The sequence below is a fragment of the Propithecus coquereli genome, unplaced genomic scaffold (assembly GCF_000956105.1).
Source record: "Propithecus coquereli isolate 6110/MARCELLA unplaced genomic scaffold, Pcoq_1.0 Scaffold1, whole genome shotgun sequence".
NCBI lineage: Eukaryota > Metazoa > Chordata > Mammalia > Primates > Indriidae > Propithecus > Propithecus coquereli.
This window is the reverse complement of record NW_012133857.1, coordinates 12884484-12897951: the sequence shown is the minus strand read 5'-3', so window position 1 is coordinate 12897951 and position 13468 is coordinate 12884484. Positions and strand designations below refer to the sequence as shown.

At 40.8% G+C, this 13468-nt stretch overlaps 1 protein-coding gene across 3 annotated transcripts in view; it reads right to left on the bottom strand.

Moving 5' to 3' along the window:
• The window catches only part of RBM6 (RNA binding motif protein 6), an 86502-nt gene that overhangs the window by 17709 nt on the left and 55325 nt on the right, over positions 1 to 13468 (bottom strand). For all 3 annotated transcript variants that reach the window (XM_012660247.1, XM_012660167.1, XM_012660331.1), the window contains 3 exons: positions 8051 to 8125; positions 2313 to 2373; positions 420 to 695 (listed from right to left, as the gene is read on the bottom strand). In XM_012660247.1, coding sequence (XP_012515701.1) covers positions 420 to 695; positions 2313 to 2373; positions 8051 to 8125 — 412 coding nt within the window. The remainder of the gene's footprint in view (positions 1 to 419; positions 696 to 2312; positions 2374 to 8050; positions 8126 to 13468) is intronic.

Below are 13468 nucleotides of genomic sequence, written 5' to 3'. Positions count from 1 at the left end.
GACTACAGGTATGCGCCACCATACTTGGCTGATTTTTCTATTTTTTGTAGAGACAAGGTCTCGCGCTTGCTCATGCTGGTCTTGAACTCCTGGCCGAGGCAATCCTCCTGACTTAGCTCCCTAAAGGGCTAGGATTACAGGCATGAGCCACCATGCCCGGCCTGCACACTTTTTTTTATCAACTTAGAAATCTAAAATCATGCCTTACTGCCTTTGTATAGCAATTTGCTATTTAGAAGATGTAGATTCCTTCAACTAGTACAGTAAGGCCCACAGAAGAAAGCCATGGCCTCTGTGACCAGGCTGTACACAGTTCTACTAGGGTATGGGGAAGCAGCTGGCACCTAGCCATAACATGGGCCATCTATGCTTCAGCTGTGGTGGTCACAGTCTGGTATATGCCCTGACAAGCCACTTACTTTTGCTTTCTACATCCTGGCACGTCTCTCCAGACCATGGCTCCTTCTCGCGGTCTCTTCGGAAAGTGAGCCCTTCCCTTCGAGAAGGAGGCTGATACCTTTCTGCTTCTCTCTTTTGATGTCCCAAGCGTGGCTCTTGTCCTTCTTCCCTCTTCCTGGGTTCAGGTTCCTTATCAGCTGGCCTTGGGGGCTGATTGGGTTGTTTTTCCAGTGGTGCTGGTATAAATGTTTTCTGAGGCTGAGGGTAGGTTATTAATTCTTGCTTGGTCTCTGTCACTAGGGGAACAGAAACAGTAAGAATTTCTAGAAGGCTTTATTAAAAAAACACTACTTCTGTGATTCCTCTTTACTTCCCAACAAATACTTATACTGGAATGCTTTTACTATTATCTCAAAAGTATCTACAAAAAGGTCCTCTTACAAAGTTCCTGGCAAAAGCCTTTAAGCAAGGCTAATGAGACAGCATAAGAAACAGTTCACAGAACAAACTATATAAACATTTAAAGAATGTAATCTCATGAAGTTTCTATCACTTACTAAACATTTAAATGTAACAAATCTTTTAGGACACCCTGGACCTATTATAACCAATGATAAGAACATATTTGGGGATAAAATAAAGATATGGCCCTTGTTAACATGTGTCCAGGAGCCTTGCTTACTCCAGTGTTATAGTACTAAAACAGCTGTCTCAAATTCTCTAAGACCACAGGCCCTACTTCTCTGGCAAAGCTAGGAATAGACCTACCTGCATATAGCTCATTTATATGCAAATAACCACAATGGATAAATGTCCTTCAAAACATAGATGATTCACTTCAAATCTCCTTCTAGAGCAGGATAATTTATAATTCATTTTGTAATTAGGGGCATATTTTTGCAATTCATTCATTCTTGGAGGATTCACTGAAAGCCATGGGACTCAAAAACTATGATATTCTATGAGAACAATATAGAGATTACTTAATAGCAGTGACAAGTGACTATGAATACCTGCCTTATATGTTTCCAGATTAAGGTTGTCTCTTAGTGGTAGGTTACCCAAGGGTTATCATAAATCATCTATTCATTTGTTAGAATAGCTTAAGAAAAAAGTCTTTCTTGAGGTAAAAAAACACAACTTTGCCTAATCTGAAGTGATCCAAGAAGTAAAAATCTGTCGTTTACTCCCCTTCCTACATGCTGGTTTGATCTCTAAAGCATACAAAGCCTTCTCCTAAAGATTTTCAGAATACCTGCCTTACAGCCCTCACTACAAGCATATTAACAGTCATTGTTATAGGACTGTTGTTACGGATGCCTTTGATAGACTCTTCAAGGCTGTATACCTAAAGTTTCCCTATAGAAATTTACTTCAAAGTTAAGTGCTTGAGAAGCTGGTAGGTTTATTCCTCTAAAATAATAACACATTCCCTCAATCCTGACTATTTTTTCTCTTACTCATATTGTTACTGTTATTTTAACAAATATTTTTCTGTTAAAGATCCTGAAATACTTACAAAGATTGTATATGAGAAAACAATAACGTAAATGATTCCCAACAACTTCAAAGAAGTGGAGGGGGGATGGCAGGAAAGTCTATCATATAGACTAATATCATATAGACTGATGCCATAAATACTCCTTTTCAACCTAACAACCTTAAATGTATTCTAAATAATAATATTAGTGAACTCTAGTCAGCTGTCCACCTAGCCACTTCAGCCTGAGGAGCCAACGATCCAAAATCATTTAATAAGAGAGGTCACACGATATTGGACATCGAATTGCACTTTAAAAAGGTTTATAGATCAATTTGTATTTAGGGATGAAAATTCTTTAAAGCCAAGGAAAGCATAAAATTTGTTTTGCTCAGCGCACAAGATAAAAACCACTACCACTTCTACCACTCACCTTCCCGTGGGCACTTGCAGAATGAACATGACGATCGGTGCCCACCAGTGCTGGCCTTACACTGCAAGGAAAAAGGAACGAATTCAGCTTGACTGAAAACATTTCAAAAAACCTTATGTACATCCAACACAGTAACACCTACCAAAAATGAGAGAAACAAGTCATATCCTAGATTCTGTCAAAGCCTAAAAAAAGAATTTGATATCCCCACCACTCATCAGAATTGGCATATAGGATCTGATAAGCTATTGTTTGAGAGCTACCTTCTAACAGGGTATCTGGGACTTTGGAGCAGCCCCAAATGCCTTTGCCCTGGATTTTTTTTTTTGAGACAGAGTGTTGCTCTGTTGCCCAGGCTAGAGTGCCATGGCGTCAGTCTAGTTCACAGCAACCTCAAACTCCTGGGCTCAAGCAGCTACTCAGCCTCCCGAGTAGCTGGGACTACAGGCATGTGGCACCACACCTGGCTAGTTTTTTGTTTCTATTTTTAGTTGCCTAGCTAATTGTTTCTATTTTTAGTAGAGATGGGGTCTCACTCTTACTGAGGCTGGTCTTGCTCTTAGTCAGCCCGCAATGGCTTGCTTTAGGTAAAAGAGTGTGAGTAAACATAACCTGCAGCAGGTCTTAGCGTAAGCTTTAAGAGCCACTGTGGGCCTGTAATCCCAGCACTCTGGGAGGCTGAGGAAGGAGGATCACTTGAGGCGAGGTGTTCAAGACTAGCCTGGGCAACATAGTGAGACGCCATCTTTACAAAAAAAATTTTTAACAATTAGCCAGGCGTGGTAGTGCTCACCTATAGTCCCAACTACTCAGGAGACTAAGCCAGGAGGATTGCTTGAGTCCGGGAGTTGGAGGTTGCAGTGAACTGTGATTATGAGCAAGACTCTGTCTCAAGAAAGGTGGGGAATAAAAAGAGAGAGAAAGAAAGAAAAGAAGGAAACATTGCTTGTCTGAATGATCCTCTTGTTCTTTCCCTTAGCCAGGAGAACACATTCCCATATTGGAATTGTCCCTTTGGCCTGGGTCCTAGGATAAGAAGCCATGTGGAGCAGAATAGTAGCAAAAGCAGCAAAAGACCTATTTACCCCAACATATAATCTGAATGAAGGATTTGCCTGTTGTTTAAAGACACTGGGATTTGGGGGCTGTTTGCTACTATCGCAGAGCTGTTGTGCTGTATGATACTTCAGCTGATAAGTGATATTACAGAATCAGGATCCTAACCTTGGTAGGTATAATTTAAATACCATAAAACTCACTTACTTTAAGCATACAATTCAATGATTTTCAGTAAATGTACAGTGCAACCATCACCACAATCGAATTTTAGAACATGTTCATCATCCCCAAAGGAAACGTAGTAAAGTCACTTCCCATTCTTACCCTTAGGTCCATGGAATTATATAATATATGTTCTTTCATGTCTGGCATAGTGTTTTCAACATTCATCCAGGTTGTAGCATGTATTAGTAACTCATTCTTTTTTATTGCCAAATAGCATCTCATTGTATGGATATACCAATTTTGTTTGTCCATCGGCTGATGGATGTTTTGGTTGTGTCCACTTTTTGGCTATTATGAATAATATTGCTATAAAACATTTTTTTTAAAAGACTTGCTCTGTTGCCCAGGCAGGACTGCAGAGGTGTGATCATAGTTCACTATAACCTAGAATTCCTAGGTTCCAGAGATCCTCCCACCTCAGACCCCAAGTAAGTGAGACTATAGGCATGTGTTACCATGCCCACCTGTTTTTTTTTTTTTTCCTTTGGAGAGATCCGGGTGTCTTGCTATGCCTTCCAGGCTGGTCTCAAACTCCTGGCCTCAAGCAATCCTCCCATTTCATTTTAGCCCTCCAAGTTGCTGGGATTATAGGCATTAGCCACTATACCCAGCAATATTTTTTTGTTTTTTCTCAAAAAGCACCTTCCACATCAGGCCAAAGGCTATGTATGCAGGAATGACACCTATACCCTTTTGAAAAGCTCAGAAAGTGCAAAGTATTCCTGAGATAGCTGACTAAACACATGGCCTGTCATTTTAGTTAACAATATAACCAACCCATTCTATTGTTTCAAGCGACAGCCTTGGCAATAGCAGTATAATTCCGATATCAGGTATGGACAATTGTTTTCTGCTGATTAACAGAAAATATAGCTCAAAAATTTTCCCTTTAATGCTAGCTTCCTCTACCTGATTATAAAAGAAACAATATACATACATTATAGCTAATATAGAAACTATAAGAGAGAACGGGGAAATCACCCATAATCTTACAACAGAGGCAATCACTGTTAAAATATTACCAAAACTCCACTTGCCCATTTTTGCAGAAATGGAAAAGCTGATCCTAAAATTTATATAGAATTGCAAGGGACCCTGGATAACCAAAACAATCTTGAAAAAGAACAAAGTTGGAGAATTCACATTACCTGATTTGAAATCTTACTAGGAGTTATAATAATAATCAAAACAGTGTGGGACTGGCATAAGGATAAACAACAGATCAATAGAATAAAATTGAGAATCTAGGAATAAATCTATAGATTTATGATCAACTGATTTTTTTTTTTGTTTATTCTTTTATGGTTAATTGATTTCTGATAAGGATACCAATGGAAAAAGAACAATCTCCTCAACAAATGGTGCTGCAACAACTGAATATCCACATGCCAAAGAATGAAGTTGAACCCTTACCTCACACCACATAAAAAAAATTAACTCAAAATAGATCGAAGACCTAAATATATTAATATAAGAGCCAAACTCTTATAAGAAAATATAGGGGTAAATCTTCATGACCTTGAGTTTGGCAATGCTTTCTTACATATGACACCAAAAGACAAGCAACAAAGAAAAAATAGATAAATTGGATTTCATCAAAATTATAACTTTTGTGCATCAAAGATACTATCAAGAAAATGAAAGATAACACAGAAGAAGAGAAAATATTTGCAAATCATATATCTGATAAGAGATTAATATCCAGAAAATATAAAGAACCCTTAAAACTCAACAACAAAAAGACATACGACCAAATTTAAACGGGCAAAAGACTTGACTAAACATTTCTCCAAAGAAGACAAATGGCCAACAAACACATGATAAGATGCTCAAACTCATTAGATATTAGGGAAATGCAAATTGCAACCATTATGAGATATTTCACACCCACTAGGATGGCTATTATCAAACAAAAGGAAAATAATAAGTGTTGGCAGGGATGTGGAGAAATTGGAACCCTTTATACATTGCTGGTGGGAATATAAAATGGTGCAGCTACAAGCTATGAAAAACAGTTTGGTAGTTCCTCAAAGAATTAAACACAAAAGTTCCATATGGCCCAGAAATTCCTCCTGGGCACATACCTAAAAATTTGAAAACAGATGTTCAAACAAAAACTATTGGCTGGGCACAGTGGCTCACACCTGTAATCCTAGCACTTTGGGCACCCAAGATGGGAGGATCGCCTGAGCCCAGGAGTTCAGGACCAGTCTGGGCAACATAGCAAAACTGCATCTCCACAAAAAATAAGAAAAATTAGCCAAGTGAGGTGGCACACACTTGTAGTCCTAGCTACTTGGGAGGCTGAGGTGGGAGGATCGCTTGAGCCCAGGAGTTCAAGGCTGCAGTGAGCTATGATCACATCACTGTACTACCACTGTACTCCAGCTTGGGTGAGAGTAAGACCCTATCTCTTTAAAAAACAAACAAACAAAAAAACCCCAAAAAAACTTGTATACAAAGGTCCTATTATTCACAATAGTCAAGAGGCAGAAACAACCCAAACATCCATCAACTTATGAATGGATAAACAAGGCGGGCGCAGTAGCTCATGCCTGTAATCCTAGCACTCTGGGAGGCCGAGGCAGGAGGACTGCTTGAACTCAGCAGTTTGAGACCAGCCCGAGCAAGAGTGAGACCCCACCTCTACTAAAAATAGAAAAAATTAGCTGGCCATGGTGGTGAGCACCTATAGTCCCAGCTACTAGGGAGGCTGAGGCAGGAGGATTGCTTAAGCCCAGGAGTTTGAGGTTGCTGTGAGCTAGGCTGATGCAACAGCACTCTCGCCCAGGCAACAGAGCAAGACTCTGTCTCAAAAAAAAAAAAAAAAAAAGCATGGATAAACAAAATGTGGTATATCCAAATAATATCATTCTGCCATAAAAAGCAATGAGGTACTGATAAATGCTACAACATGGATGAACCTTGAAAACATGCTAGGTGAAAGAAGGCTGACATAAAAGGCTACAAATTTGGCTTCCATTTATATAAAATGTCCAGAACAGGCAAATCCACAGAGATAGAAAACAGATTAATGGTTGCCAGGAACTGGGGGAAAGGGGTATGGGGAGCGGCTAATTAATGGATATGGGGTTTCCTTTGGGAATGATTAAAAAATTATGGGCCAGGTGTGGTGGCTCATGCCTGAAATCGCAGCACTTTAGGAGGCTGAGGTGGGAGAATTGCTTGAGCTCAGGAGTTCGAAATCAGCCTGGGCAATATAACAAGACTCCGCTCTCCAAAAAAAAATAAAATAAAATTAGCCGGTATGGTGGTGCATGCCTACAGTTTTAGGCACTTGGGATGCTAAGCCAGGAGGATTGCTTGAGCCTGGGTGTTGGATGTTGCAGTGAGCTGTGATAGAGGCACCACACTCCAGCCTGGGTAACAGAGCGAGACACCATCTCCAACAAACAAACAAAAAAAGAGTTCTGGAACTAACCTGGGCACAGTGGCATGCGCCTGTAGTCCCAGCTAGTTGGGAGACTGAGGCAGGAAGAGTTTGAGATCAGCCTGGGTAACATAGTGAGAGACCCTGTCTCTAAAAAAAAAAGTTCTGGAACTAGATAGCGTTGATGGCTGCACAACATTGTGAAGGTACATAATGACACTGAATTATATATATGGTTTAAAATGGTTAAAATGGCAAATTTAATGTTATGTGTATTTTACCACAATAAAAAAAATCAAACGTTTTCCTAAAACGATAACTTAAGGAAGTATATCCATAAAACATGTGTGCTTTAGCTAATGACAATCGTAGCTATCCAAGTTGTACTTCATTGAGACTAACAAAAATGTTAAGCTGAAGTTTTTACTGAATTTTGTCAAGTTCTGTAACACTTTTAATGAATCATAGTTCAGAAACTTTACAGATTTTTCATAGCTATTTTTGAAGCCAAGTAGGAACAATGAAAACAAATTACATTTTCATGCTGACTGTAATCAAAAGGGACCTCTAAAGAGTATAGTATAAAATTTTTAAATATCCCATTCTAAAATAATATCAAGTTTAACAGAGGTAAAATGCCATGATGCTTGAGGTGCTAAGACCTTGGAAACCCAGAATATCCAAAAAATGTACAACTCCCACAGAATCAGCTTCTCTAATTCCACCTTCCCAAACACCAATCCCTTTAAGACCACCATCAGGAAAGGTAATTCAGAAGAGGTTGTAAGTCAAGAGACTGTTATTCTTTTCCTAACTGACAGAAAGCATGGCACGTGCCCTTGGGAAACTGTCTCCAACTGCAGGCCCAGAACCCTCTATGACTACATACAGCAGCTGGGAAGCAGAAAATATGGATGACCTTGTCTTAATCTCCAGTTCATCTGAAGTGAGCGGAGGAAGAGCTTTCCCCTTGGCAATGTATGTTACCAGGCAGCATTACTGGAAATATGGAGGAGCTGTTATGCTTGATGCTTACTTCTATAAAGGAATTCTCAGTACTTACTCGTTTGCAGTACCAAAAATCTGGGCTTGGTACATACTCAAGGGTAACCTCTTTTTCATGGATCATTAGAGTTCCCTGTAAAGACAAAGACAGAAGCCATCAACATAAACTGTCAGAGAAACAGAGAGAGACAGAAAGGCACAGAGAGCCTTTCCGGTCCCCAAGCTGAAACAGTTTATAAAGAGTGAGCTTATTCATCAGCAAAAGGAACTGGCTGTTTTAAGCCACAGACTTGGGGCAGTGTGGCAGAACAAACTTAAGCTTAAGGAAGGGGAGTGAAAGAAGGTGAAATCAGTCTTCGGCCTTGGCTCCTGCAGATTTGGGCGATGTCCTTGGGCAGGCTAGGCCCAGTCTGCTGATCCAGAGGTCATGTAGTGCACTCTCATGAATCCCAGCAAGGCCCCCACCTGGCTCAGGAGCTAGCACACTACCAAGAAGCAAACTCTTTTTTTGCAGCACAGAGGCATAGGAGCCCTCTCAATTATCTTCTTTCCCATGGTTAACTCACACCTCCTTGGAGAGGCAGTAAGGGCTGTATCTTTGGTGTCTGAAAATTTTCTTTGGAACTCTGGCTGCATGGCAAAAGCACCAGGGGAAAAAGGTACAACACCAAAGACAGAAAGAAGGAAGGAAGGTGAAAGCTTCACAGCAGGTTACATCCTTATAGCAGGAAACTGAATGGCTGGTGGTAGCAATAGTGGTTGTGGTGGTGGCAGAATCACTCTAGCTTGGAGCCTACAGAGTGAGCTATCCCTGAGATCTCAGGAGCAACCACTGGTAAATAAGCCTTTGGGAAAGTTTGGCACAGGAACAGGTGGGAAAATGTGCTCAACAAGCCTGTTACCGAGCTCCTTTGCCTCTCCCATTTTGGACAAGTTACGAATTCTATTTCACATCAAAAAAAGTGCTTTATTTAACAAACACTAGCCAGCAGATATGTGTTAGAGCAGAGGAAAAAAAAAATCTCTGCCTACTGACAAGGGACTCTCACCCACACTTGTAAATGAACTAACCAAGGATGTGACTCTGGAACTAGCCCCTGCACTGTGTTCATTCTCTGCCCTCTAGGGTCCTCTGTGTCTCCTCAGACTGGGCTCTGAGTTATACAAGTCATTTCTTTGCAATTGGACCTCAGTTTCTTGCTTGAATCCATACATCTGTTAAATAATGCTTTACCTCTCTGCTTTTCAAACCAAAAAAGTCAAGAGAAATACATAGAATAAAATTATTGTCTTGTCAAACCCAAAAGAAAACTGCCCACCTACCTAGGTCTTAGTATCTGATCTTTGAGAAACTGTTTCCTGGCTTGTTCTCAAGGCTAATAAGGGCAATGATAAAAATTGCTAACATTAAGCACTTACTCAGAGCCAGAAACTGCTAAGTATGTTACCTTATTAATCCCCTAAATGACCCCATGAAGTAACATTATCTCCACTTTACAGAAGAAGAGACATGCTCAGAGAGGTGGGGTCACCTAGCTGGTGAAGAGCAGAACTGGGCTAACATCTGGGGCTGTAGAGAAGGGACCTCCTGTCTCGTTTACCAACTCTTGCTCAGTCTTAGGGATAGGCAATTTGGCCTCAGGGGCCAAACAGGAAAGAGATAAGCTCTGTAGGCAGGGAGGATCAGGGAAGCACCACTCTGCTAAGCTGTACCAATGCAGGAAGTTAGTCAAGGTAAACCCCTTCCAAGCCCAGAGGCAGTATGTCACATCATTTAAGAGCATGAACTCTGGGCCAGGTTCCCTAAATTTGAAGCCTGCCTCCATTCCATGACCTTCACCATGGAAAACAGTGAGGGCTCAATAAAATGTTGATTATTTCAAGCCCTAAGTGCTGGGAAAAAAAAAAAAAAAAAGGACCAGCATCAGGAGGTGAGACTAGAAAGGATAAAATAGCCCCTCACTTCACATCACTTGCTTGCCAAGCAGGAACATTTCACAACCAATTTCAATCACCTGAAAGACTAAGATTTCTTAGGGAATGGTCACTACCCATCAGACAGCACTTTGTGTTAATTGTCAAATTACTAGTTTAGATCTTAGAGTCCAGGCTAAATCTTGCTGGCCTTTTATTATCAGCACAATGTCTGGTACAAAAAAGGAGCTTAATAAGCTCATGTTGAATAAAAAGATTGAATGAATGAGAGACTGAATAGAGCCAACTATCCCTGGAAGACAGGAATGCTTAGCACACAGCGGCTCTGGAGGGAGATCCTGCTGTCAAAGCATACATCTGTATATCCGATCCATTAAACATGTAGGTGGCCATTTTGAAGAGCAGCCACCAGAACAAGGCACCACTGTCAATTTCAGTCAACTGCACACTCTGATTCCAGCACTTGGAGGCATTAGTAGATTCACGAATTTCTAAGTGCTTTATACTTCTCAAACAACAAATATGCTGTTCTAGTAGCTGTAGATGACCTTTTATCTAGGCTAGGGCCCCAGGAGGCCCTATTAGCATGTCATTTTAAGATTACCTTTATCTTATGTGTTAAAAGGCAATGATTTCTTATTCTCACAGAGTCTCCTACAACTCAAGCAGCCTTGGTTTTATTTAACCTGCACATGGCTAGACATAAGGCTGTCAGCAACCACTGCTGAAGAGTATTAAACGGTTTTAACATCATTGTTGAAGGATAGCCAATTGTTTTAATAAGAAATAGTCACAGGAAAAACCTGAATGAGAACAATCAGGTTTATTTATGATTTGACTCTCCAGTCACTGTCATACACAGGTAGCCCAGATATACCATGCACAAACATGACATATATATACTGCACCCCTCCCCATCACTGCCAAGCCCTTCTTCCAGATTTCATAAAGCAGAGATCTGCCAATATCTCCTAGGGAAGTAACCTGTGGGGCGTTGGATTAATTAGTGGGTAAGATGATGAAATCATTTCTAGTGAATGTCCACTGTTAATTGTCTATTATCTACCATCTTCCCACATTACAATTTTTATCCATCATTTGAATTATTGGGTTATTAAGCTACTCGAGCAAAGGTACCATGAAAGCCATGAGTGTCAGCTGGGTGCAGTAGCTCACGCCTGTAATCCTAGCACTCTGGGAGGCCAAGGTGGGAGGATTGCTTGAGCTTGGGAGTTCGAGACCAGCCTGAGCAAGAGTGAGACCCTGTGTCTACTAAAAAAAAAAAAAAAAAAAAAAAAAATTAGCCAGGCATTGTGGTGTGCGCCTATAGTCCCCAGCTACTCGGGAGGCTGAGGCAGGATTGCTTGAGCCCAGGAGTTTGAGGTTGCTGTGAGCTAGGCTGACACCATGGCACTCTATTCAGGGCAATGGAGTGAGACTCTATCTCAAAAATAACATAACATAAAATAAAAATTGGCAAAAAAAAGCCATGAGTGGGATTAACCAGGTCTGGCTCCTAAAGTGGCACCATATATTTGAAAATAAAACCAAAGACACCTCCTCCTTTCTCAGCAGTGTTAGAGTAGGCTTAAATTAGACCAAAACCTGCTAAAATCCTCTTAAGCTCAAAGCCCTCACTTGGCAAAGTTACACACAGGTCTAAGTACATTTCAAGGGGTCCTAATGTGCAGCTGCAAAAAGCTATAGATATTTGTGTCTCAGAATGGCAGAGCAAGTCCTTACTCTCCACACCTCAGGGATGCTACAAAGAAGCAAACTCTGGGTCTAGGGGCTGCTGAATTCAACATTTACATTCCCATTTCCTTTTTCATTAGCTGCTCTTAAGAGACTTCACAACTTCATTTTGTGACTGCCAGCCTATGAGGACAACTTGGGTCAGAGAGTTGAGATTCTACCATATGCACCAGTTGGATCATAACCAACCCTCAAGAATTTTTAAGGTACTGGGAGGTACAAGAGAAAATGGAAAGGAAAGAACATTTCTGGCCAGCAGCTTTGCACCTTTGTTAAAGATATTCAATACAAGCTCAGTCACAGCTATACTTTGTACTGAGAAAACAACTGCTGTATGACATAATAGATCTTCCCATTAAAGCACACAGTCAGTCAGTCAGACAGGATCAAAAGGCAGGGGGAAAGAAAGTATGTGAGCCTTGTGAATAGAACTCACGCTGAAAAATCAGCAATCACTCTTTGTTGATTTGTGTTTCTTCCAAACACAGGATAGAAGAATCAGGTTATTGGTAGCTGAGAAGTGGTAGTGTTTATCAGCGATAATCTTAATTCATAAAGCTATTTACAGTTTATGAAAGCATTCTTCACAAATGCCATCTCATTAGATTCTCACAAGTAGGGCATATGTAAAATCTATTTATATATGTATGGTTGAGATACACGGAATAGCCTGCCCAAGACTACAGAGCTAGTTAGCAACATATACAGTACGAAAAATCAGGTTTTCTTTTCAACATACTGCCCTTCTTTGTTTTTAAATTCCACAGAGTCAGTCAATTTATCATACTTGCCACACCAGAGAGGTAATTTCTGATGAAAAGATGTACAAGGTAAAGACTACAGAAATTCACAGGCAATGGTTTTTATAGAGACCGCCATAGATGCCTCACTTCTTGATAGCACTGCCAGTCCCCTAAACTGGCCTGCCCAAGGTGGTCTTTCTGTTCTTAAAGCACCTACAGTTACTTTAGATGCTACGCCTAAGATAAAGAAGGTTGCTAGTAAATGGCTACTACCAGGAGTTTCAAGAACCATGACAGACCAATGGACCTGCAGAAAGAGCAAAGCAAGAGGAACAAAAATAACAGGTTTAAAACAGGTGTATGTCATCTCTCTTAGTATAAAGAGTACTTGTTACAAAAATCTTTTGTAAAGCAGCCAAGTTCATTCTTTATAGTGCAAGGATATATTATAGTTCAAATACTTTGTAAAGTTCACTATTCCCAAAGGCCAAAGCTAAAAAATGAGATAGAAAGAGGAAAGCAGGAGAGGGATGAAGGAAGAACATAGAGGCCAGAAATCCTGAGGGAAGCTCAAAGAATGCCCTATGGCAGCTCTGTAGCTCTGTCCATTGACCTTCTCCATGCCCTCTACTTTGACCAGCCTTTTACTGAACAGAGTCTGAGCTGCCCTTTGATCATCCAGGAGACGAGGTCACCATAGGATCTTCACTGAAAACAAAATACCACCTCATGGTTGACGGGCATGGAAACACTACCCTCTCAGCTGCCACTTTTTGAGGTACCTTTTCTTGGTCAAATGAAAGCACAACAAAAACTTTTTCTCAAATGTTCCTTAACAACAAACATTTTTAAATTATGTCCAGCTTATCCTATACCAGCAACAACCAGTATCCCAGCATCGAGCCAAAACCTTATTTGTGGGCCCGGCGCGGTGGCTCACGCCTGTAATCCTAGCACTCTGGGAGGCCGAGGCGGGCGGATCGTTCTGAGCTCAGGAGTTCGAGACCAGCCTGAGCAAGAGCGAGACCCCGTCTCTACTAAAA